General features: G+C 47.1%; 2 protein-coding genes across 3 annotated transcripts; one reads left to right on the forward strand and one right to left on the reverse strand.

The window, feature by feature from the left end:
- Positions 1-535: 535 nt before the first annotated feature.
- On the forward strand, positions 536-22,139 carry plekhh3 (pleckstrin homology, MyTH4 and FERM domain containing H3). Of its 2 annotated transcripts, XM_037256757.1 has the most exons (13): positions 536-1,104; positions 5,191-5,249; positions 10,459-10,553; positions 13,112-13,294; positions 14,337-14,494; positions 16,003-16,126; positions 16,193-16,490; positions 18,081-18,288; positions 18,453-18,580; positions 18,875-18,995; positions 19,086-19,538; positions 19,678-19,869; positions 19,981-22,139. In XM_037256757.1, exons 1-13 carry the CDS (start codon positions 970-972, stop codon positions 20,134-20,136), a joined length of 2,310 nt encoding a protein of 769 aa, XP_037112652.1. In that variant the 5' UTR covers positions 536-969; the 3' UTR covers positions 20,137-22,139. The 2 variants fall into 2 exon arrangements, with proteins under 2 accessions (XP_037112652.1, XP_037112653.1); XM_037256758.1 differs by lacking the exons at positions 536-1,104; positions 5,191-5,249 and adding an exon at positions 10,278-10,371.
- Positions 22,140-22,516: 377 nt separating this feature from the next.
- On the reverse strand, positions 22,517-26,105 carry tubg1 (tubulin, gamma 1). The gene is made up of 11 exons (XM_037256818.1): positions 25,925-26,105; positions 25,467-25,579; positions 24,977-25,144; positions 24,816-24,884; positions 24,399-24,478; positions 24,193-24,319; positions 23,951-24,037; positions 23,608-23,757; positions 23,387-23,539; positions 23,145-23,306; positions 22,517-23,086 (listed from the first exon to the last, which is right to left on the reverse strand). The coding sequence occupies exons 1-11, from the start codon at positions 25,971-25,973 to the stop codon at positions 22,889-22,891; spliced, it is 1,356 nt and encodes a 451-aa protein (XP_037112713.1). The 5' UTR covers positions 25,974-26,105; the 3' UTR covers positions 22,517-22,888.
- Between the last annotated feature and the right edge of the window lie 70 nt (positions 26,106-26,175).

Here is a 26,175-nt window from a genome sequence, read left to right on the forward strand (position 1 = left end):
GTAGAAGAGCGCGACTAAAAAGAAGCAGGACCGACGTCTTTAAAAAAAAAATGTCGAAAGCCATTTGCGTGCCAGACGTGTTCAGTTACCAGGATGTGCAAAAGTCAACAAAGCAGAGCTAACTATGCAAATTTTCCATTCATAATCGTTTCAACTGGTACACACTGCCGTCTACGCTTATGTTTGGTTTATAGTAACTGTGGAATGTTGACCAAGTGTTATCTCCAGCAGACATATCCTTGTCTAATATAATTGATAAGTGCTTTGTTTAGTTTTACCTTTACTATATATACAGAAAAAAACTGTAGAGGTCATCATATTTTTCTTTAATATAATATGCACATGTGCACGGCACATTGCAATAAATTCCACGTCATGGTGATGTTCAGGATTGGTACTGCGCCGTCACCTCAGGACACGTGATCTTCTGGCAGCGTTCGATGGACACGCCTTATGTTGATGACGCTACGGGGAGTGTAGGCTCTCGACCAATCAGATTGCAAGTGGGCGTGGTTCCTGGCTCCCATTAGCTTGCTTCAGCCACTGCACGCTTCAGAGCAACGGCGTGTGCCTGAAGCTCCCGTGTCACTTATTAACTTTATTTACTAGATTCCGCCAACTTTGAGGACATTCTAAACAGCAGGAAGCTTTGTATTTGAACCCCGAATTCCTCGTATGGAGTTAGCTTTGCGTTTTGTGGCTTTTGCTTCAGGACGAGTGAAGTTCTTGGTGGACTTCTTGAGTCGCCTCTAACAGTTTTGTGGGCAGCTTCCATTCGGAGATTTTGTGTACAAACCTAAGTGGAGAGTCGCATGTTTCACTCCATCCTCGTCGTCGGGTCTCTATGGAGAGTTTGCCTCCGCGGAGGCGCGCACGCTGCACCCGCTCAACACCGAGGCCGCCCCGCCGCCACCACTCGTGAATTCCTCGACCTGGATACGACGAGGCGACACACTTAACCTCATTTGAATGCCTTTGCAAGGTGTTTGCTGGTTGCTGTGCTGCCGCCAGGGCTTCAGTTTGCTTGGGAGGGACTATGGGGAGAAAGAGGAGGAAGAGTCTTTCGAGTTGCGCAACAAGGACGGCCTGACTCCCAATGGACAGGTAAGAAGTGTCCACCTGCATGCCCCCCAAAACATCTTTTGCCACTCCATGTGTTGCTATCTCGTGCATATGAGCTCCTTTTGCACACTGATGCATTTGCATTGCACAAAACACACTTTAAGGACTCACTTTGTGCTTTTAATTAATTGCAAATTGCAATAATGATCACTTCACAGTTTGGACCGCAAGTTTTTTTTTTCTTTCTTCTAATTGACCCACATTGTGAAGCATAGAACTCAAATGTTTGCATGTGCCTTGTGGAAATGTTCACTTTGTGATGGGGGATCGCTCAATTGTGTGTGTGTTTGTGTGTGTGTGTGTGTGTGTGCAGCTGCTGAGGTTTGCAATGAGCTTGGGAATCATTGTGCAATCACGCACGCACACACACACGCACACAAAGATGCAAGCACCAGTGTGTTGAAGGGATCCTTGTGTGTTTGGCCTCAAATAAGACTGCAGCCTTGTCCCCTCTGTAATGTTGGTCATGTGATCAGGCACAGAGAGATCAGTATTGTACGTCCCCCTTTTCCCTTGTGAGGGGGCATTGTTGACGCCCATGTTTAGGTGGCTGATTTTCTATACATGCCTATGCAGTATAGACAGACAACTTTGCTTAAACTGCAACATTTGTAGGCCTAGAACAGGGACTGCGTTGGGAACAATTGATTTGGATTATTTTTGGAGCTGAAAATGGGCTGAGTGCACTCGCTGGGAAAGAGCTCAGTTACCAGAGCTGTTGAAAATGTCTGGGGTTCTAAGATGAAGACGGTTTATGTTTGTACAGTCAGTGCTGGACTAGTCATCAAGCCTGCAGGGCAGATGCCCGCTGAGCCAGTGGCTTTTGGGCTCCATGTGTTGCTATTTATTTATTTTTTCTCATTAATTGGTTGCAAGTGTGGTCAAGAGTCATGTCTGAAATTTTTTAAGAATCTGTCTTAAAAATGGATGTCAGTGTCAAACACATCAATCCAATATATCCCCAGCTAGGACACTTTTATAAAAACCTTCTTCTGGTTGTAGTTTTTAATGGTGTAGAATTGCACCGCACCTTACCGTGAGCTGTTTCAAACATTTTGACCCTCGCGTGTACTGAATAAATGTCGGAATCTTGGACTGCAATGTGAAACTGCAATCATTGTCAAATCAAATGGAAGTATTTGGAAGAGCTAATGAGTTCTCCAGACATGCCAAGACACATTGAAGCAGTTGTCTTTGTTTTTCTTTCCACCTTTCCACAATCTGGAGGTACGTCTAAAGAACTACAGGTGTAAGTAGTACCACATGGAGCCGTTACTTCTTATCTGTCCACATTTGACCCCTCGGTGCACTCATAAAAACCAGAACGGGATCGTAGCAATTTGCATGAAAATGTTAACAAAAGATTAGCTTCGCGGCGTTATTGCCTCAAGTGAAGCCCCCCCGTACCCCCCGCCCCCCCTCCCCTCAGATAAGGCATCTGTTGCTTGATCATAAGAGATGCCGCCGTGGTGTCGTTTTAGGCTTTATTAGCTTCGCTCTTACTTGCAGGAATCCCTTTATTGACTCTGACATCAATGCTGGAGAATGATAACAGTGCAAGGCTTTTTTCGACAAACCTTTGGCAAAGACATTAATGTAGTTCTCCATATCAGTTTGTACTTCTAGTTAATCAGGAATGACCTTCTTCCTGCAAAAGAATCGATGCACTTCCTCTAATCCAGTTTCCTGCTGGTCTGACTCACTCCGCTCCGCTCTGCCCTGGATCTCCTGTATCAAGAGTCAATAGTTCACACCGAGCTCTCAATTAAGACCACAGCTGAAGCACTCGGAGCCAATATCATCAGCTGACCTGGTCTCGGAGCGGCGCAATTTGTTACGCTCCCTGCCAGCCCCTCCCCTCAGAATACACACATCTTAGTTGATAGTGTTTGCCTTTGCTCGGTGTCAACAGAGGTGGGTGTTGTGGGCGAGGGGGGGTCGACTGGAGGCTCCAGAGTCCCTCGGGGCTGCGTTCCTCCGCCTGTGCCGAAGGCTTCGTTTCCTGCGCAGCTTGACGACACATTTTCACGCGGCAACTCGGACCTCCCTAGATGTGTGTACGTCGGGTTTTAAACGGTGCAGGGAAGACCACAGCGACCGAATGTTTTGGTGGAGAAACTACGCGAAACCGCCATTGCTGCCATCCTTGATGTGGAGCAATCCAAGGTACCTTTCAAGTCTAGACCCCTGCTTCTGCATCTTTGCAGGCCACATGAAAATTTGACTTTGGTGGAGATTGTGGCTCTACCAGATTCGAATTCTTAAGCCCCTCCCCCAAGGGTACCATGAAAAATGAGCTTCCTGTTGGAAAATGGCCCATTTCACCATTGCTGCTGCCCCCTGTCGTCGGCGCTCGCTCGTCGTCCTGCTCGGCTTTTTCTATTTGGTTTCCGTTGCGTCTCCGCCTCACCACCTCCAGGCCACACATCTGTTCTTTGGACCGACACTGGCTGAGCCCAAGCATTTCCTCATGGTTACTCAGCCTCCCAGGAGAGCTGGAAAGAGAAAGCGGAGCGGGAGAGTAGACTGGGAGGGAAAAGAGGAAGGGGGGGGTGGCAAAGAAAGCCAGAGTGGAAGCCGGCCACGGGACGAAACGCATCACGGCATCTTTCCCTCTCTCCTTCCATGCCCTGCTCTATTCTGGAGTGATTCATCCCCGACCCGTCCAAGGGGGAGCCTTTGCCAAGGCTCCGCATCGCACGCTATCCTCGTTCCTCATCCCACAGCCAATTTACTCCACTGACTCCACCAAGCATTGTCACGTTCTGTTTGGAATTACACACAATATTGAAAGCCTTGAGCCTTTGGTTTATTGACGCACGCTTCGGTTTACATTATGGAATTACGGCTTTGAAACCATTGTCGTGACTAGCGCTCATTTCTTGTTTTTTCGCCCGCGCTTTTCTTTACGGCCGTTTTCAGCTTGGCTCAGGCTTTTATAGCTAACATGCGTACGGGCAAAAGGGAATTACAGTACACTACACATTTTTGACCATGAACGTGGGTCGGTTGTTTTTGGCGGTCTCCTCGGACGTTTACAGTGCCTCTCCCTGAGTTAAGCATTAATCCAATCTCCTCCTTCAAACTCCCCTTTGCTCCCTAGGCCAGTTTGATTCATAAATATCTCACAACTCCATACTGGCCTATAAATTGACACTTCTTGTTTAGTTGGTTATTTTTGAACCACCCGCAAAGAAGCAGTGGAGTGTTTTTGCAGGGCAAAGGGCTATACTTAGACTAGTTTGCCCGGTAGTAGTGTTCTGTGTGTGTACGAGCGGGCCCCATTGCTGACCCGGATAGTGTTTCAGGTAAAGCGGCAACTCGGGGTTGAGCCGTCTGCTCGTACCAGCCGGCCCAAGGCTGAGGTTCAGGCTGCGGTTCAGTCATACGAAGTCAAGCCGCAGGGACAAAGTGTGCGGTGCCCTGCCCGAACGAGGAACGGCTCCAAATTGTGACTGATGTCTTGTGGGGTTTTCCGAGGTCATCCCGGGAATGCCCAAGTCTAAACATTGTGAAGAGAAATGTCTGCTTTCCAGATGAAAAATTTGTTTGGGATGACAGATTGGTATTCTTGTAAAACTGATGTAAAAATATTGAGGTTTTTTTTTTTTTTTTTAAGTCGTCCAGTATGATTTAGCATTAAGAGCTTGTTGGGTAAAAGACCCGTCCGGAGGTATTTTTAGGTGAACAACCTGTTGGGAGAGATCTTTGGGGTTTTGCTACTTTGGATCTACGCAGCTGTCGCACAAACGATGCCTGTGTTCCGTCGCTCCACATTACTGAGGCTGCTTTGCTTTTTGCTACTCTTGCAAGTGAAAGCCAAGTGTTGCAGGTGCAGGCTTTTCTAAGACTGCACGATCAACCGTAAGACTCCTGAACAGGAGCGGCTAGTCATCGCTCGACTATTCCTTCCATTAACCCGTTGACTACCATTGACGGCTATAGACGTCAAAGATCCATTTTAACTGGGTGATTGACTTTTGCCCAATTGCTACTAGCTGCTGTATCTGTCGTTTAGCGTTAGTACCGCACATCTTATTGATCCTTTCTTCTCTCCTCTGTCAACAGAGTCCAGCCGAGGTGATTCACGTTTCTCAGCCGACGCGTACAGCAAATGGGACGAACGGGTAAGTAGCAGCAAAGTAGAAGTAGTCAAACATACGTGCTCACTTCCCTCCACAGCACACGTTATCTCGTGAGGCCTCATATCTAAGTCGACACTCACGTATGTGTGTGTGTGTGTGTCTGTGTGTGCAAACATTAAATGCACTTTTACACGTGTACTGGTATCGGTTCTCCCTTGTGAATCCGCCCCTTTTTATTTTGATTCTAAAGTCCGTCTGGTCCACCTCAAACTATCCGGTATTGTACTAGCACATGTGTGACGTTGTTTAATTTGAAACTTTTAAACAACTGCCAGTTGCGAGAGCCCGCTCTGTTTCCCGTATATAATACAACAGCATGTCATGTTTCGGGTGGTGGAGCGACCCAGCTCGAAAGCAGTCGGAACATTTCTGCTTCCATTCACACTTTGCTTCTGCTTAGTGTCCTTCCAAGTCCGTATCTGCCATCAGCATTGCGTGAGAAGGCGATGAAGCTAATGTTTAGCGTCCAGGATGATCAAACTGTACAATCCCCTCCATTGGAAAATTCTGCGTTTGTAATTAACAGCCAGTTTGCTTCTCTTTTGGAGTTACCGCCTATTTGTACACTGTCGTAGTCAGCACTGTATCGAATAAATACAAGCAGTTTGGAAACCGTCATAGGCGTGCAAGCTTGGTGACTCATTGGTGGCGGGCGGGCGGGTATCCTCATCTCGACTATTAGTGCCGGGCTGTGATCTCAGACAGTGATGTGACCGAGCTCTATCTCTGGCATCTTGCCCTTATCGTACCCCGCCAAACCTTATTCCCCAACCACCCACGCTTCCCTCAATAGCAATCTCTATTGTACATCTGAAGATTGAAAAGACGATGAGTCACAAAGCTCAACTTGAAAAAGAAGGAAAGCGTTTTTTTTTTTCACACTGGAAGGGACTGACTGTCTGATTGGACTGGTGAGTGTGTGTGTGCACAACTGTGTGTCACTCTTAAAATGTGGCGGCGACAGCCTCGGGCGCACGACATAATTAACTTCTTTAAAGGGACCGTGTCAAAAGGCGGCCTTGCTGTAATCACGGCGGCTGAGAGTTGAGATTAGAGAGCGTTCGCAGTCAGTCATTACCTGGCCAACGAGGGAACACGGCCACTCCCTCGCCTGTGCGGAGCCACGGTAGACTGATAAGTCGCCACAATGAGATGCGTCCATTATCTGTATTTTCATGGCACATGCAGCACAGCTCCAAAGGAGGTCGTTACGCATTTTGCAGCGTTTCTACTTGTCAAACCCAATACTGAAAAGAAAGTCAATCATTCCAATGGACGGCATCGTCATCTTGGAACCAGCGCAACTTGTACTAAGTACACAAAGTGGCACAAGAGGGGAAGTGGACACTTGTCCATAACTTTCAGCGTTTGACCTTTAAAAAGTCTTTTTTTTTGCGTGTCAGCTGCCAGACTGTAATGACTGAAAGAGGCCAGTGTGTATCGAATGTGCGTGCGTGCGCATTGAAAGTGTGCGATACCCATCCCCCCCCCCCCCCCCGCCCCCCTTGCTAATTGCCTGTCTGAGTGTCCGTCTGTCTGTCTGTGTGCCAGCCTGTCAGATATTTAACTGTCCCAAATAGTTGACATGTTCAGCCCATATAGAATGTTTCATCATTTCGTTTGGCTTCATTACTTTGCAACGACATTTTAATTTTTTTATTTCGGGCACTTATGCACACAAACACACACTCTCACTCCTCTCCTGTCACATACTCAGACTTCCTGTCACACCACCCCTCCCTTCTCAAAACATGACTTTTTTTTTGGGTGTGTTTTCTTTCCTCCCCCCTCCCCCCCTGCATTGAGTCCAGTGATTTCTTGGCTGCGGTCTTGGGTAAACAGTGTATTTTTAGCTGGAAGGTCATATAGGCCCAGTCTTAATCACCGCATTCCCATTTTTTCCCACCAGCCCGCCTTCAGCTACAAGCTGCCCCTCGGACCACTGGAGAGGCTCACAAGCGGTTTATTGCGTCGACAATGCGTAATTAGTTCAAGTGTCGTTATTTTTTTTCCACCTCCATTAATGAGGCGAGGTTTTCATAGTCGTTTTTTTGTTAGTTAGCAGGAATCCGCACAGAAATTTGAATGAGAGTCATTTTGAGAGTGATTTTTTTTTTTAATATTTGTGACTTTCTCTGGTTGTTGTCTCATATTGAGGTCATCTACGCCCGAGAGCAAGGCCGCCATGTCGCTTCTTTTTTTCCCCCCATTTCAAACCTTAATTAGCGTCTGAGTGTTTTGATTAAATCTCGACTTAAAATCAATTACTGCAGCAGACAGTCACATTCCAATCAAGTCAATGCGCAACCACTTTGTCTGCTTTGTATGCGTGTTTACTCCAATTGGAACATTTTTTTTTTTATTGGAAAAACTTAACTCTTGAAATATGTTGTGAAGAAAAGTGTAGCTACATGTTGATGTTTTTTTTTTTTGAGCTGACAGAACGTGAGTACATGGTCATGATTTGGCAATTGGTGTTGCGTGATGATGCCATGCTGCTACCTCACGTGTTCCTTCCTCTTTGGTCTGAAGTGTTAGCCTTGTCATCGCCTTCCTCTTTTCATCCCAACCAAAGCTTGGTTGCCGGGTCACTTTTTTAGGAGCTCTGAGGGTGTTTAATTTAAGTATGAAAGTCATGTGAGACTAAGAAAGTAGGGCACCCGCCACCACAGACAAAGTGGTGCTATGGCTTCATTAGGAATGAATAGATGAGTAATGAGTAGCTTATCTGTTTCGTCACGCTCATAAACTTTTTCCCCTTCCTCTTTTAAATCTTTCTTTTGTATTTTTCACATCACTACTTCCCCAATTTCTCTTAGTGTCTCATTTGTGTGTTCCCATTGTTGAATTTTAGACACCGTTGTGAAGGTTTCTCTGACCTGAGCAGTCCACGTGATGTAATGATGCGTTTGAGGAAAGTCAGAAATGTCATTTTTTTGTACTGTTGGGCAAAATAATCGCCTTTTTTTTATGTTGGGCTGCACACATTTTGTTCGTATACGCTTCTTTGCAAATTTCCTCGGTAGAGGCAACAAATGTCTGTTTTGCAAGTTTACTGGAATGCTGGACCCAAGGCTTGATTCTAGAGGCTTGTCCCAAGACCTTATAAGAATACAAAGACTTGGTCGGAAAATAAATCCGCCGCTTTCTCCTGTCATCATTTATGTCCTCATTGATATGAAAGCACTGGAAAGTATCAGTCTGAATATACACATAACAAGTGGCCCACTTTATATATCACGCTTATAGTTGTTGACGCCAACCGACTGGCACTTTTATATTTAAGCTAGCTAACACATAGCAAAGCGTCTCTTTATGAAAAATTAGATGGGGCCTCGCCCTCTGAGGGGCGTTAAAATAAACACAGAAATGCGAGGACGCCTCTTAGCTGAGGGCGTTAACAACCTGCGCCGATGAAACCGAGACGTGAATGCAGAATTAGTCCATACGCTGACGGGGATTTAGATGTACATAAAAATCCCGTCCAGACAAGACCTAGTCTAGTGTTTATTTGCAGTGTCTTGGATTATTCTGCGCTATATCTGCATTGGCTTTGCATGCGAGCGCAGCAGCAAGTGAGCCACATGAGCTTTTAGGAATTTAAAGAAGCCAAATGGCTAAAAACACTTATTTGCACTTTGCTCCGAGCACTTTATGGATTTGAACGCCGCCGTCATCCTAGCAAAGAAAAAGCTGGACGCACCGTTTATTTTTAATGGCGGTCCATCTCGGAAATAATATTCTTGGAATTCAAAAAGCAAACTTGGCTTTGGAGCCGTGTTGTTTTCTAGGAAAATGTGGCCACGTTCCACTCCTGCTAACTTGGGATGATTCTATTGTTTAAGGACCAGTGGAGCTTGAAAGCAGCTGGTCAACCTAAAAAAAAAAAAAAAAACACCGGCACAGTCCAAATTTGGACCTTTTTTTTCTTTTTACCTTTTTTTGGAGGTCATTGAATATTTCTAACCAAACTCTTTTTGGGTTTGACTCAAAACTGCGAAAGTTGTCAATTCAAAAATGTACTGAAAGTAAACGACAGAAATGATTTGTTTGTGACTCCATCTACCTCAAAAGTTGCTTGATAGCACGATCAGGTTTCTCCCCGTAACGTCAACTGCAACTTTGTGGCCAAAGCTAGCATTTTTATTAGCAACCTAATGTAACTTATATGCTTTGCTTTTGGGGTCTTCCGCTTTTGAATCCATCCAACTTTCCACTAAAGTGAAAGATGGCAAGCAGTAATTTGAAAAGCAGACATCTTGTACTGCTCGAGGGCCAATTTTCCCCCGCCCCACCTCTCCAAGGGTGATGTGGAGCTTTTTGGATGTGCACAGCTGTCCAGCAGCTACATCCACAAAGCCCCCCCCCCCCCCCCCCCCCCTCACTCCCGACCCAACTCCCCCTTCATCCTCCATCCAGCACAGCACGTCACCGCCCCCGCATTCCCCAGAAGCCCCAGCGGAGGCTGTGACGGAGGAGGCCCCGTGCCGGGCCACTTCCTGTGGAGAGCAGGAAGCCATTTGACATGGGGATTAATTCGGCAAATAGAACCTTGCGAGTGGCAACGAAGAGGAGCGGCTAGCTATGCAAGCTACATGCAAGCTTCATCTGTTAGTCTGCTTACGTTTCACACTCTCACGCTCACAAATCAGATCGGTAACACTTTATATATCGCCCACATAGGGTCCTTGCTTTTATTGCTTTTTAGAGGCCAAAATGGACATGAAGACTTTTTTTTTTTTTTAAATAAAATTTTTATTTAATGTCATATACAATACCACAATGGCCAAAAAGTGGAGAGGGATGCATGGAAGGGGGATAAAAAGTAGAATAAAGGTCCCACTAACAGATGTTTGACGTTTAGCGCTTGAACTCGTCACGCCTGCGACCTCTTGAACCTTCCAAAAGCGATACGGAGTTGCTGGCTGGCAGGCGGGCGGGGTCGGCGTCGCCCTGTCACGTTTATTTTCAGTCCTTCTCTCCTGACACGCCGGCCATAGTGATAAAAGCAAGGCAAGCTGTTCACACTCCGCAGTGGTGCCGTGAGGTAACACTTGAGGGCACTTCATGGAACTTCTTCCTCCCCAGATCAGGGGTGACGGGGGTGAGAGCGGGGGGTAGAGCCCACTTAACTGTCCTCCATGCGGAATTGGTCCCGAGTTATTTATTTACCTTCTCCTCTCCAACACAGAGTGGCCGCGTCAGGCGCTGCTGACGAGATGAAGAGCCTTATCCTGGAGAAGAACAAGATGGGCCTGGAGGAAGAACCTGAAATTCTGGTCAAAGGTGAGTCAGACTCGTAAAATAAACATATTCGTTGGCACTCGCCTCTTCCCGCTCGGATGCTGCACACAATCACTGACTGTACCGCGTGTGTCGGGATTGAGCCTTGTTCACGTTTTTAGCTTCTATGCAACATGTATAGTTCGAATTGTGACCAATTAAAGTCCTCAAACAAACCAAATGAGAACAAATTGCTTAAGTCAATTTTGTCTCGGTGCCTGTCTGAGAGGTCCACTTCCAAGATCCTGTCCTTGTTTAATAAGCACTGTGGCAACTTCCCACCGCGCTGTCACCTAGCACAGCTGCGGGCCACATGTGGTTGTCGCCAGCTCACGTGGGCGCATCCACGGACGGCTACTGACGTCACAAGACCTTGCCCGTGTCGTGCTTTTGAGGGATGAGCTCATCGTATATTCTTGTTTCTTATTTTTCTTCTTTCCGAGCCAGCGCTTGGTCCTGCGGTGGCTTTCACATTGCCTCGTTGTGACACTTACCATGAGACACTGTCGTAAAATCTGCGACTGTAAACCCCGTGACCCGAAATATGAACCACCGTACTGTGCGTTTTATTCACCGTGTTGCAGCTCAAAGAAATATCGTAAAAGCACCCACATGAAGGCCCTGTGCGTGGGTGTAAACATTGACCCCCACATCTTAAATAGGTCACACTGACAGAAAGAGATTATTAACGTACCGCTGTTGATTTACAGTTCAAACAAACTCGCGGGATGATGCCTCCGCTCGCGTTCCATTGATCGCTCATGTGTGGGCCTCTTTTTGGTGCACTCATTAAGTGAGGTGCAAAATAGAATTTTACTCCTACACCGAGTAAATAATGTAAGAATATTCATCAAGACTATATGTAGAGGCAAAAATTGAAAATGGCAAATGAGGAGTAAACATCAATGCACAGAGCCAGATTGTGTGTTGTGTTTGAGGGGGCTGGGATTTTGGAGCTGGGTTGAAAGGTCACAAATGAAACAAATTAAGGGTGAGCCGTGGCCCCCTGGAGGAGGTATTAGCAGGACTTAGATGGGATCCAGATGGGGGGGGAGGGGGCGGGTTTATGGGGCCCTGGCCTGAAATGCTGCTCATCTGTTTTGTGAGTGACAGCAAGTTGAAGTGCCACATGCCATGTCTGACAGAGGCGTCGACGTGTTTTAGGCGTGCGCTTCTCCCCGTGTCTCGCACCCGCTCGTCTCGTCTGCATTCCTAATGCGTGGGGAAGTTCAATGCTCGGAGGAGAACTATTTTGGTCGTCGTATGATGAAAGATCGTATAGAGAAATTCTTAAACGGGAAAGCTTGCATGAGAACACGGCTTCGTGCTTGATTATAATTTTGGCCCGGCCGTGTCACGCTGCCTGGGAAAAGCACGTCGCACGGAAACGTGCGCAAGCGGAGGCAGGGAAGTAAACAGGCTGACAGGTGGCACGCAGCTCACTAACCGCAGAGGAAGCCGTGATGCTCCCATGGCGTCATTGCCAGATTGGCGGCCTAATTGACGCTTTGAAGGCACGCACGCTCTAACATGAGCGTCCAGGCCCGCTGCCAATGTCGCAGACGTGGGGCGGGGTCCACTTCGAAAATGTAGCATTTTTTCATGGTTTTTTTTTTTCATATTTCCACAAATAAGTAGCTGGGTTAGTTATTTGTATTGCTTATGTCGTCAACTTATTGGTAAGTTAGCTACCGGTAGTTATTTGTGTATTCAGGAGGTTAGTAAATAGGCTCAGTCGCAACATATGAACTCAGTTGGCGTCTTTTTCCCTTAATCATTTTCCGAAATTTACGTGCTTAACATTTAGGAGAAAGGCACCTTTTCAAAAAGTGGTTGGGGGGAGTATGAAATGATGCCCCATGTTTTGAATTATAAAATGTAGATTAAAAAACTGCCTTTTCAATGGGACTTTTTTTTGGTACCAGCAAAAAATGGCAAAAATTAAAATCCTCTAGCAGATCCGGCCTATGTGAAAAACTTAACCCAATGTTTTGAAATTCTTCTTCTTGACCTCTTCTCTGTTCAGTGTTTCTTCACCACCCTTTCTGTCACTCCACAGCTGTAATTATGCCGGCTGCATGGCGGGCTTTAATGCCTCTGCCATTAGTTGGCTATATTTGTATCCCCCCCTAGCATTTTACCTCAACACCCTTACAGAAACTTTATGGACAATTACAGACCTCTGGGGTTATTCTAAGTGAAACATGGTGACGTTGCGTAGCGACACGACAAGCCTACCTGCAGGCCGGATAATTTTGGGCTGGGAGCCGATCTTTTCTTGGAAGTTCTCTGATAACGTGGCTGCAGCCAGAATGTGTTGTAAAGTCAAATAAGAACAATGTTTTGGTTTTGGCCCAAAGTAAATGACTGGCCATCAGCACCTCGTACAGCGCATACCTCCACCAAGGTCCAAAAATAATAATTCGGGATAAGCGTCATTAAGATTCATGAGTTATGTTGAGCATTATTTGCAGTTTATGGTTATTTTTGTGTTGTAGTAAATCTCGTAAGTATTTCGTCAACTATGAACGTGAATTTTTTTTTTCTTGGTCTTTGGGAAGGTTGGCTGCTGCGTGAGGTGCGAGGCAATTGGATCAAGCAGCGCCGCTTCTGGTTCGTGCTAAGCCAGGACTCGCTGGACTACTACAGCGGGCCCGAGAAGGGAGCCCGCCGACTGGGAACGTTGGTGCTAACCAGCCTCTGCTCCGTCATCTGGCCAGACAAGCAAACCTTCAAGGAGACGGGTGAGCGCACACACACGCGCACACGGTTGACTCACGCTCGACGACGTCTCTGTCTGCGGTGTTCGCAGCCTGTGCGGCATTTCGTGATTTGGACTTTTTCAGAAATTCCGAGTCAGATGTTTTGCATGTTTTCTGATGTATGTGATGTCTTGCGGTTCCTCTTTGTGCTCCCGCACGCACTGTAATTGTGAGTATATTTGGGAAGCCCCAGCGCTGCTCGGTCCAAAATGCGGTTGAAAGTTTGTTTAGAAACTTCTCGGTGATCAGTCAGGCATTTCGGTTCCTTCTCTGAATGAAGTTGAACATTTAGCGTAAATCAGGAAACCAATCTGGATGAGAGTATTGTCAATATTTTGGGATTTTACGACCCAGCGTCCCGGTCCAAAAGCAAATGTTTTGGACTAGCTCATTGTGCATCATGGGGAATTTTCTTGGCAAGAAAGCATCTTCTCTTCTGGCCTCGTAATGACTTCCATTTAGCTGCTATAAACCATTTTGTTCCTTATTCGAGCGCGTCTGCTTCCTCCTTGTATTTTCTGCTTTTGTCTTATTTGAGTTCCTGTTACGCCCCTTTCATTAATTCAATTTCCATTTACTCTTTTTGAATGTATAATTTGAATGTTTACGTCTTGGGATTCAAATTTCAGTTCCCAATTGAAATTCCAAAATAATCAACTGAGCTGTACAACTGTCAACTGTTTGTAGCGTTGCTAGGCAGCTGATAATGAGCCTCCCGGGCTAACTTCCTGCAATGGGATCACACAAGTGCCTTCTTGGCACCCTTTAAGCGAATGTGAAAAAAGTCTGTAGCACCAAGCTGTTGGACTTGATCACTTTGGGGGTTAGGAGATCAAGACAGAAGGACACGGTGCCAAGTCACGTAGCAGGAAGGCCTGATAAGCGCTGCCCGCTTAGATTGGGCAGGCCCGACTTGCTCATACAAGGAGTTCTGGTTTTCCACAGAGTGGACTTTGGAACACTCGCGTGGTCCGATTCCAAGAGTGTTTTGATTTCATGTGATGTTTCCGTGCTCTTCTTCCAGGCTACTGGAGCATCACGGTGTACGGGCGCAAGCACTGCTACAGGCTCTACACCAAGCACTTCAACGAGGCCGTGCACTGGGCCTGCGCCATCCAGAAAATCATCGACACCAAAGCGCCCGTGGAAACGCCCACGCAACTCCTGATTCAAGATATAGAGGTGAGGTCCAAAACCCTGGCGCCACCAAACACAAACAGCCGGCGGGTTACAGGTGATTACCCTCGGCTCGGTCGCTATGGTAACCATGTAAAAGTCCACAAGTCCAAAGTTTCCCCCTCTTTCCTGGATGATGTCATCGTGTTCTTCTAGAGCTCAACCCTCCCCGAGGCAAAAAATGGAGATAAAAGTTCTTGTTTGGTGCTGAGTCACCATGCATCAACAAACTAGACTGAAAGTTATTTTTAGAAGCGAGGTTGCTAGAGAGAACAGCTCACTGGAATCTCAGAGCGAGCGAGCGGGCGGTCGTCGAGTCTCGGCCCAGTCCGCAGTGGGCTCAGTGAGGTCCGCTAAACACTGTCTTGTCGTTTCCCCTTTGGATACTTTCGAAATCGGCAAGGAAGGATGGCTTATCTTTTACGACATCTCTCAATAGCGACACGAGGCAACGCTTGTTTAGCCGTCTTTAGGGCTGTTGTGCTTGATTAGCCACGCCCCCTCTTCCCCTTGCAGCGTTTAATTGCTTGTTTGTTTACTAGCCAGACAGATAAAGCTAAAACTATGTGCGTATCTGAGTATTCATTACCATTATCAGATTTGGTGTATTTTGGGGAAATTTTGCTCTGGGAATAAAGCGGGAACCTTTGCGACAAACGTTGGGCATATGCAGGAAATGGCTTTTTTTTTTTATTCGGTACTTCTGGTACAATAGTTTTATTCTGAGAACGTGAGTGCAGTTTATTGAAAATGTGTATTATTATTATCATCATCACAGTCCAGCAAACAAAAGCAAGATACGGAAAATATGCAGCTCACAAAAAGCTCCAGAAAGTCAAATGTTTGTTTGTATACATGAAATGACCAAGTGAGTTTTTCATAACACGTTCCCCGCAATCAAAGAAAGCTGCATAAACTGTCTCTATTGTAAACACGCCCGCACAGCCTCTTTTGTTTGTATGCTTGGTGTGGTTTGGATAATGAGGCCAAATTATGGACATGTTTATGTGACAAGCAAGCATGTCATTCCTCGTCTGACACGAGCAAGACTATTGTCGAAACGCAATTAAAACCGAAGTTGTGCAATTGTCACGTTCCAAAGCGTCTCGTTCTTGCCCTTCAAACAGACAAAGCTGTCACCGGCGTGGCGGAATGCATCAACTTTACCCCACTGAGTAAGCTTGTCTGGAAACCGGCCACAGAGAAGCTGGCGGCGGGCTGGGGGAAAAGTCATAAGTGGGGCAGCGGTGGCGGCGTTACTAATAAGCAACAGGTGCGGCGGGGCCGTATTGCGTGCGAGCCATCTGTTGCTACTGGAAAGCGTCCGGGACCGATACTCGGGCGGATAAAATATAACATGTCTATCGTGCTGCGGCCGTTTGCCCGGTCATCACTTGACCTCGCCGGCGCTTTTGAAGGTTGGCCAGACGCACTCAATCACCCGCCGGGCCGGATCGGCCGCACGCGTGCTGGAGCCGTGTGAAATTTCTCACCGACTTTTCTTTCACCTTCAGGAGAACAAGTTCAACCCTGAGGTGGTGGAACACATCTACCAGCACAACCCTATCCTCAAGTACACCCATGGGCCCCTCTACGCCCCGCTGCTGCCCTTCCCCTATGGCAGCCTGGAGCACACGTGTAAGTCTTTTACACGCTAATGTCGGCCCGTGCGCTCCGTTTGTAACCATTCCGAACATTCCGCAGACCACCACGGCAAGGGCTACGGCTCGTTGAACGAGGAGGCCGTCAAGCTCTTCAACGGCCTGCAGCAGCTGGAGTCGGCGCACGACGCCGTGCCCATCATCCAGGGCGTACTGCAGACGTGTTTGGATCTGCGGCCGCTGCGCGACGAGGTCTACTGTCAGCTGGTGAAGCAGACCAGCCATACGCCCGCCCCCTACACCGCCGCCCACCTGCGCTACTGGCAGCTGCTCACCTGCATGAGCTGTACCTTCCTGCCCGGAGCTGCCGTCCTCAAGTACCTGCGATTCCACCTCAAGAGGTAACTTGTCAACTGCAGTTGACGATTATACACGTCAAGTACGTTTTTCACCCAGTACCTCCCAATATGGCTAACGCATGTTAAAAAAATAAAAAAGTCACTGACATTCAGCTCCAGCTGCTGCAGAAAGAAGCTAGCCACTGTGTTTCATGTTAACTTTATGATATTAGGAGTTGTGGTACTGTATTTTCTTTGAAATGTAAGGTCACTTCACCTCAAATGCCGCTTCTGTGAGAACTTTGATGCGGTGAAGAGAAGGAAAAAAAAAAATCAGCAGGCGCCAGCCTCTCAGAGCGCCACTTTAACTATTGTAGGCCGCGGCTTTGCAGCTCTGAATTAGCCCTTCTGCGGCACATGCTATTAGCCCTCTAATCTCCCTCCTCCGCGTTTTGTGTCCCCCATCAAACGGCGGCCGAGTCCTTATCGACAGCGGCGATCGCAGAGTCGAATAACTTGACGCCTCTTTTTTTTGCTCTCACGCACTTTTTCTCGCCGCTCCCTCTGGAAAGCTGCAGCCGGGCAGCGCCAAGGTTGGAGCCCGGGCATGTGGCCCAGAAAAGCTTCCAACCCCCCCACTCCAGTGCCCCCCAGAGAATGTGTGGAGGGAGGAGAAGTGGTAGCAAAAAAGGGGGCATATGAGGGGATCCCACAGCCTTGCTGGAACATTCCTAATTATGTTTCAGGAGTCCCTGTGGCAGTGTTGTTATGAAAAAGGTTTGAAGGCCTCCTTTTGAGTGCATTCTGGCGTCATGTCACGTAATTGTTTCCTTCCTATTCCATTCCTGCTTTTTGTTTAGGTAAGACTGAGGTCATATTAACCGGGATGAACTTATTCTACCAAACAGACATTTTTGTGGCATCTCGGGAAAAACTGGTTAATATTTATTTTTGAGGCAAACGTCCAAATTTGTGTGTATTTTCTTTTTTTTTTTAATATTCCTTCCCGCTTGGTGTTTACATAAGACTGAGCTCATAACTTCATCATGATTTTCATTTAATTTCGCACCTCAGCCACTCAAAGGGAACCTTTATACGACGGCCCAGCTGCACACTGGCACGCTCGCCGGGGCCTGGCTTAGACGCTTCGCCAGGAGGAAGCGGCAGGTCAGCCCCTTTTGCAGGAACGGAAACGCCTTTTCCTGTTTGGCGCGCTAAACTCAAAGGCAAATGTGACTTTGAAGCGCTTTTTAACGTCCCCGAGAGCCAGCGTCAAAATGTTCTCACATTTTGTCGTTTTGGCAGCCCCCAAAGAAAATAAAACTTCAAAAGGGGGGTGACGTAGTCCAGTCACACTCTTAAAAGGTTTTGGGTCACTTTCAACAATTTGTCTTTTGTTAACCGCTGCTTTCATTAGGGTGGGGGGAGGGGGGAGGAGGTTATGGGGTGAGGAACCGTATTTGGCTACTTAAGTAACAATGGACATCATGTGTTCTCCAACCCCGAGTGAGCCATCAACATGATGAAGTAAAAATACATTATATCATTATAGCGTCACTATATAAAATAATTTTATGTGATTGACTTTTTTATATGCACTGTATATTGAAAATTGGACTGAATTTTTCCCCCCCCCCCCCATATTTGTTGCAGGATCCAAAACCAGAGTCCTGAATCGGAGATGGACAACTACGCGTCCTTCATCAGCGAGGCTCTGGAGAAGACGAAGTGTCGCGAGTGCGTGCCGTCCTGGGAGGAGATCCAGATGCTGATGAGCAGGCAGGAGATGCTGTGCACGGTGCACTACCCCGGACCTGGCTGCTGCCAGCTCTACATCAGCTCGCATACCACCGCCAACGAGGTTTGGACTTTGAAATGTCAAATAGAACAGGCGACAGAGACTCTCCCCACTTCGCTTTTTAGCCACAAATACACATTGCTACTGTCGGGTGGAATCCGCATATTTCAAAATCCTTTTTTCAGAAATGATATTTCATGTCAAAGAGACTTGCGTGTTCTCCGTAGGTGGTGCAGCGAATGCAGCAGCGGCTCGGCCTGAAAGACAGCAAAAACACGTTTGCTCTGTACGAGCAGAACGCGCTGTGGGAGCAGCCGGTGTCGGGCGGCGCGCTCATCGCCGACATCCTCACCAGGTCCGACACAATAAAAGCTTTTCAATGTGCGCCGCCGGGTGGTTATTTGTTCGTCAACAGAGCGGCAGACTGTGCACTTTTATCTGCTGTGCTTCGCTTCCCATGCGGAACATTTTGCAGCGGTGTGATAAGAGGCGACCTTGCCTCGGTGTTGTTGGTCAAACACGGGGAAACCTGATCGTCAAGGTCACGAGATTTTAACTAAGATACAGGAATGTCCTTTCATTCGAGGAATCTCGCTCACTGAATCACAAACTAAATGTGGACTTCCGGTATTTATATATTTGTGTGCAGCATCTCCAGCAAAGAGTGCGAGTCCAAAGGTCAGCGCAAACTGTGCTTCAAGCTCTACTGCCTGCTGGACGCCGACAGCATTTCAGTGGACAGCATCGAGTATCTCTTCCTCTTTGAGCAGGTAACATGTTTGCGCTTGGCGGACGTCTTATTAGGCACACCTGGAGCTCAATCCCCTTTTTCTTCTTTTTTTTTTTTCACGAAATCGCAGTGCCACGAGATGGTGATCCGCGGCCAGCTGCCCGCCTGCGAGGAGGACCTCCAGACATTGGCGGCCCTTCGTCTTCAGGCCGTCATGGGGGACTTTAGCACGCACGCCCCCTGCCCACCCCTGGAGCACCTCTTCCCTGGCCACTTGCTGGAAGCCCGCATCCTCGTGCCGACCTGCCAGGTGGCCGTGCCCACGGGCTGCCCCGCCGCACAACGCCTTCTGGCGGGGGCGCTGTGGAGCCACGCAGCGGCGGCACACAAGCAGAAGGTGGAGAAGGACCTGCGCCTCCGCAGCCGTGTGAAGGAGGAGGCGGCGGCCGTCATGGGAGCCATCTTGGAGCGCTGGAGGGGCCTGGCGGGCTCCAACTGCAGAGACAGCATGGCCGCCTATCTGGCCATAGCGCGCCAGTGGTCCGGCTTCGGCTGCACGCTCTATGAAGTCGACTTCTACATTGTGAGTAGTTGTTATGGTGTCAATGCTGGGCATCGATCCTGCGGCCCTTTGGTCACAGGCCGTGATCCTAACCACCCCTTCGACTTGCACAAATATGTTGCCTTCGAAGTCACGCTGACATTTTAAGTGTCCCCTCCAGAGTTCAACGGGGAGTTTTTCCCAGAAGTTGTGGTTGGGGGTGGCGGCCAGCAGCGTGTCGCTCTATCGCCAAGGAGAAGCTGAGGCCCTCGAGTCGTTTCCCTACGGACAGATCTGCTCGTACGGCGTCTCCGACAGCAACACCTTCAAGATCAGCGCCGGCGGCCGAGACATGCTCTTCGAAACCAACAAGGTAACCAAAGCTTCAATCACTCAAGTGGTCACCCAAAGAAAAAATGTGACACCGTTCAAATTATTAGGCACACTGTGACTACAGCCAAAAATGTGTCTGTGTGCGTCCCAGCTGAGCGAGATCACGCAACTGATGAACGCGTACTTCAACGCCACCCGTCTGCAGCGAGGCAAAGGCGACACCGTCAAAATCCACGAGGGCACGCCGGTGGGCTTCCGCCACCCGTCCGCGCCCGCCCTCCTGGAGCTGCCTTCGCACCCCGTCTGAGATGGCCGCCGCCCGCTTCCCGGGGCCGTTCTCCGACACGAACCCTCAGAGCTGGACGGTAAACAACTTCCACATCTGCTTTCTGTCTCGGGCCTGTTTGGGTCAACTTTCCTCGAAGGCGGCCGTCCTGCCTCTCGTGCGCTCCCTCCTTCCCGCGACCTTCATCTAGGAGTTTTCCTAAGGTCCCGGATGGATCAGGCCTGCTTTACCGCACAAGTGTTGATGCAGCCAACCATGTGAACTTGGAACTGGAAACAGATGTTTTGCCTCTGCAGCTCAAGTCACCCTGGCCCGAGTGCTCATGTATAGGACCCTGACGAGAGGAACACTGTTGCAGCATCTTCTTCCTATTCTTTTTCGGTTTCCTGCCCAGTTTGGCCTTGACTGATGACAAGACAGCACAGCACAGCTTTGCTAACAATGATAAAACAGTGGTACCTTGACTTAAGAGCCCACCATTTTTTTTTAGTTTTCCCTGTTACTGGCCATAGCTCATTTTAGTTTTTTTTTTTAAACCCACAAACACGAGGTCACACAAATTCACACATGAAAACACATAGCAATGCACACACAAAAAATTCAAGGTACCATGATAATAAGAATAAATAAAATGGTACCTATTTAAATTTCTTTTTTTTTTTTCCTTTTTTTTTTTTTTTTACAACCAAGCAACCTATTGTAGCGCAAAGCCCCTCTTCCCCTTTCTCCAATCACAGGACACTTCCTTAGGTACACTTGCACAACCCATTAAATGTTCAAACTGCATATTTTTTTCATTCTTGCTGTTCCACTGAATGAAAACTGTTGTCAGGCAAAATGAGCATTATTCTTTTTCATTCATTTTCAAAGGAGTGCAGGTGTTCCAAATGAAGTTGTGAGCGTCTTGGGTAAGACTGAGAATGTTTTAGTAGTATTTCATGTTTAAAAAAAAAAAAAAAGTCTTAAATGCACACAAGTGCACCTTCCCCATTAGCATTACATTTAGCCACACTCCCTAAGGAGTTTTCTGACATATTTACAGTTGTGCTGATAACATTCCCTGGCATATTTTATTTTTAAGGACATTTGAATAGAACTCTGATTTTGCTTAAGGTACTCCAAATACATTCACCCAGCGTTTGCCAGCTTGCTCAAAGGACACTTCCACATATGCACAATCATTAGTTAAGTAAAGAAACTCAATGGTCCACATTCAGTCATCAGTTCCAAAAATGTCCAGTACTTCATAAATTCTGCCAGGGAATGTAAATTTATGAGTACAACTGTAATTATCATGTTGGCACAAGTTTTATGCAAATTACAACAAACGTGACAAGTGCTGGAAATTTCCCCCAGGTGAATTATTTTTTGTAGCTTCCCGTGCAATGCCTGGCTTGAATGTCCAACAATCACCATTAAGGGTTGAGCAGTGGCAGCCATGGCGCAGGCAGTGGAGCGGGTCGTTTAGGAAGGTCAGTGGTTCGAACCTATCTCTGTCTGACTTAGGGAGCACCTGATTTTTTTTTTTTGTCAATGTGATCCTTTTGTTGATCTTGAAAGTTTCTTCCCATAGCCAAAGTGTTACCAAGTTATAGGATGGACCAAAGATGCTTTTTGCTCTGTATTTTTACAATGATCCCCTCTCCCGGCCCCACCTTCCAGTTTTCTATTCAAGCGTTTAATTGTACTTAAGGAGTGATTTTGTGAAGCTAATTGAGTTTCCCATGTGACAAAACTTAAAAAAAGAAATCAACGCCAGCAGCTTGTTCCATATCAGATAAATTTGCCAAACGTTGACTGCTTGGCAAGCTGCAGGCAGCTTCTGAATGATGTAGCACAACAACAAGAAGAAGAAAAAGAAAAGAGCCTGTTTTGTTTTGTATTCACTTTGTTTGTACGCTGCATGGTACCTCTTTAATGTGTGTGTGTGTATAGTTCATTGCACTATTTTTTAAAACTAACTTGGAAGTGCAATAAGACAAATACTGTATGTAATTATTAATAAAAAAAACAGCACCAATTTATCAGCATTTACATTCTTTTTTTTATTTTTTCTAGGTCAAAGGTCCCTTCTAGTGTTTGCGCTTTTGACTTTCCCTTAACTATACGGAAAATATGCAAAATATTGCGAGTCAATCATTTTTTAAAGTAATTTTTTTGTTGATTTGTAGGATAAAAAGCAAATGAAACACATTAAAGTTTGCATCTGGTTGGTCAAATTTAGATCAATGCATTCATTTCCAAAAGAAACAAATCGTGATATTGATATTTTTGATACATTGTGCTGCTTTAATTCCTGATGACACAAGGCTATTTTTGTTTTTAAAAAAATGACCATGTATAGTAAGGGTATAAAAAATATATCATAGGACTTCTTCATAAAAAATAAAAAGGCCATGTGTACTAAGAAAATGAATTTATTGTACAATTTAAATAGACTTAACAAGCAATGTAACATTAAGCATTCCTGTTATGCTCACTGGTCACATTTGATACATGTCTCTCTTCTGACAGAAAAATCGTCTTTGATAATGTGGCCATTAAATGTATGTTCTATTTGACACTGCAGAACCTGAATATTTTAAAATTGCCTTTTATAACTACAATAACTACTTTCTCAGGGGCCCGTGTTCCGGCTTTGTTATTGGCAACTGACAAACCATGAAGAGCGCCAAAAGAAGGCAATAAGTTAGTGCTGGGAAACTCAGTAAGACTTAATAGGACATTCATTTGGAGTCATTTCATCTGTTGCATATGTTGAAATGGGCTGCGATCACTGCTCTTGTGTTCCCCAAGAGATGTAGTCAGGCCTGGTGGCGGCGCTGTACTCGTCCACCAGCTGCTGCACCACCTCGCGTGAGTTGTCCAGCTCGTCGAAGTTGTCCTTGAAGATGTCCTCCTTGCGGAACTGCTCCAGGAAGGCCTCGCGCTTACGCAGCTTGTCGTACTGCCGGCACGTCCGCTCAAAGAGCTGCAAGAGGGCAACGTCACACTCAAGTCCATTGTGTAAGCATCGAGGTGTGACTTACGGAGGAGATGCTGGTGTGGTTGGCCATCATCAGGCCGCTGACGCGGTGGGCGGACGGCAGGTACGGTGACTTCCTGGACAGTGCCACCTGGATGCTGGCAGGACCCCAGGGGATGAAACTGGCCAGTTTCCGCTCCCGGATCCTCTGGAGACTTTTGTGCACCTGACGAAGAGACGTCCAGCTTCACAACAGCGCCATTTGAAATGCTGACTTCCAAATGAAATGAAAAGTAAAGCCTTTACCTGAGTGGGATCCACTTCTCCCTGGATGATGTTGAGGATGGCGATGTAACAGTGGCTGGGCTGGCGTTCTCTGCCTGTGGACACCATCACGTTCTTGGGCTGAAGGAGCCTCCTCATCACATCCAGCACGGTAGTCTTCCTCACACTGGCCACCTACCATGACATTAGTCTGTTAACCCTAACCCGCCCCTCACCCCAACCCGGCGGTCGGGTCCACTCACCGACTGGTCGGTGGTGAGCGGCGTGTAGCCCGTCATCAGGAAGTGGAGGCGTGGCGTGGGGATGAGCGAGGCAATGAGGCCGATGAGGTCGTTGTTCATGTATCCCGGGTAGCGCAGGGTGGTGGTGCTCGCTGACATGATGGTGGACACCTATCGTAGCCAAAATGGGACAATTGACACAAAAAAAAGACACCAAATGACATCGGAGTTGGAACAGATGTCATTTTGTTTCCATTTTGACGTCTCACGTCCTTCTACGGACAGACGAAATGGCTTTCCTAGCAATATGCTAGCTTTAAATTGAGCATTGGGTTTATAATAGCGTGGTCTCGCGCTCACTCACCAGCTGGTTGATTTGTGAGAAGGAAGGGTTCTGGATGTGCAACCGGTCGGTGGCAATGCGATTCAGCGCCGTGTTGTCCAGCACCACCTGAAGAGTGAGCCAAACGCACAAAGGACGTGAGGACAACAGACTTGCAAACATGGGTGACGGTTGAAACAAAGAAGGCAGAAATGGACAGAAAAGACACGCCAATTCCACACGAGCACGAGACCCAAAATGTTTTAAGACAAGATTTGCCTTACCACGCAGTCGGCGTTCTGCGTGAGTCTCTTGAGAGTCAGCAGCGAGTTGTACGGCTGCACCACCACGTCGCTCATTTCGTGCTGATTGGGAAAGACCGAGTAGGTCTGTACCAGCTTCTTTGGGTACCTGATGAGAAAACTAGCCGCCTTGTAACAACAGACGTATTTTAATTTATAATTTTGGAAATATATATGTGCTTTTGGACCTGTCGTTCAGCTTCTCCAGCAGGTAGGACCCCAGACCGGAACCCGTCCCCCCAGCGATGGAATGACACAGGACAAACCCCTGCCAGAAATAAGAGAGAGCTGGCATAAAAAAATGTGGACCAGCTCCCTCCCTAATACCTGCCTTCTACTCTGCCTTAGCTATTAGCACCACGCTTAATACATACCGCGCAGTGCCAACATACACAAGCCCGTTGGGCCACACCTTCCTCACGCACGCATGCACACACAAAATAATGGTTAGTGAGGCGGCAGCTAAAGAAAGCACACAAAAACAGCTAAGAGTAATCGTAGTTGTTGGAAATGTAAACAATGTTGCCGTTTTAACAGCTAGCCATTACAAAAAGGAAGTGTTTAGTATCTACCAATCTGCTGCTTGCGAAGTTTCAAGTACTTGCCTCCAGACTGTCACTCCCATCTGCCTCGCGGTCAATGATGTCAAAAATGTCCTCTTGGATTTTTTTCCCCTATAGAGAGCAAAAAAAAGAGAAAGAAAAAAACACATTATATATTTCCTTAGGGCAATCTAAGGTATTTATGTCTTGATAACAGTACTCACCTGCGAGTACCCGCTGGCCCAGTTATTTCCGGCCCCTCCGCCATGTTCGGACAGGTAGATATTCTCAGGATTGTACAGGTTGGCGTAAGGAGAGTTAAGGATGGAGTGGATCACTCGAGGCTCCAGATCCAGGAGGACAGCGCGGGGGATGTAGTGCTCGTCATCGGCCTGCCGCAAACACAAAGTGCTTTACGGATGGGGTGTACAGTGTATTATAACTTCTGGGATCCAACACCAAATATGTTTAAGACAAGGTGTTAAAAGACGCATAGACTCCTTTATTAAGTGTTCAGTTAGCACCATAACCACTCATTTCAATCTGTCCATTGATACGTGATTGTTCTCTCCTCGGACGCCATCTGCTGGAGTATTGTGTCATTGCACAGTGACAACATTTAAGTCTGCACACCTGCACAACATTCTGAGTGACGCATACAAACATATTTGAAGCTAACACCACCATTTTATATGTTCGATAGGCAGCGTGTACCTGATAGAAGAAAACATCCTTCCTGTCCGTTCCTTCGGTGGCAAACTCCTCGACGATGCCCTCTGGACTGATACCATGCTCTGCACATAGCTGCTTCCAAAACTCAAAGCCGACTGCAAGCGAAACACAGACGAGCAAATGCGACATTTAATGCACGCAACACCAACATGTGCAATTCGTAGTTTTGACACTAGATTTGACGTTTGGTACCGATGCAACGACATCTACTAGCCTTATGAGCGCTAAGTCATTGTAAACCTCTGAGGAAGCTAAACCCCAAATTGCAGCTTAGTGAAGCGATTGCATTAAGTCTTAATAGATTTGATGACAATATTTCGGTGACGTCAAAAGACGACAATAAGAGAACAACTGCTCTCTGCAAGCTAACCGAGGGGACGTAACTGCCGTGAAGTAATGCAAGGTAAATACGCCGTGTTGTGGGGTTTTTGTACACGTACTTTGGTTCCCGCACTGTCCAAGCTGTAACGTTATAATTTCCCGAGGCATCTTGAAGTCTTGGGCGGCGCTTTATTTGGCCGCCGTGCTAGCCGTTTATTTGTTTAGCTAGCGTGCTAGCTAGCCGTCATTAGCTTGCTTCCCGCTTGGTGACGAATGTGATGCTTGAATGGCGACTTCTTTGTCTGCTCATTGGCCGAAATATAGGGCGACACTGCCCCGAGAGGCGAATGTCGCTATCACGCAAATCTTA

This window comes from Syngnathus acus, chromosome 8 (genome assembly GCF_901709675.1).
Source record: "Syngnathus acus chromosome 8, fSynAcu1.2, whole genome shotgun sequence".
In the NCBI taxonomy this organism is placed as follows: domain Eukaryota; kingdom Metazoa; phylum Chordata; class Actinopteri; order Syngnathiformes; family Syngnathidae; genus Syngnathus; species Syngnathus acus.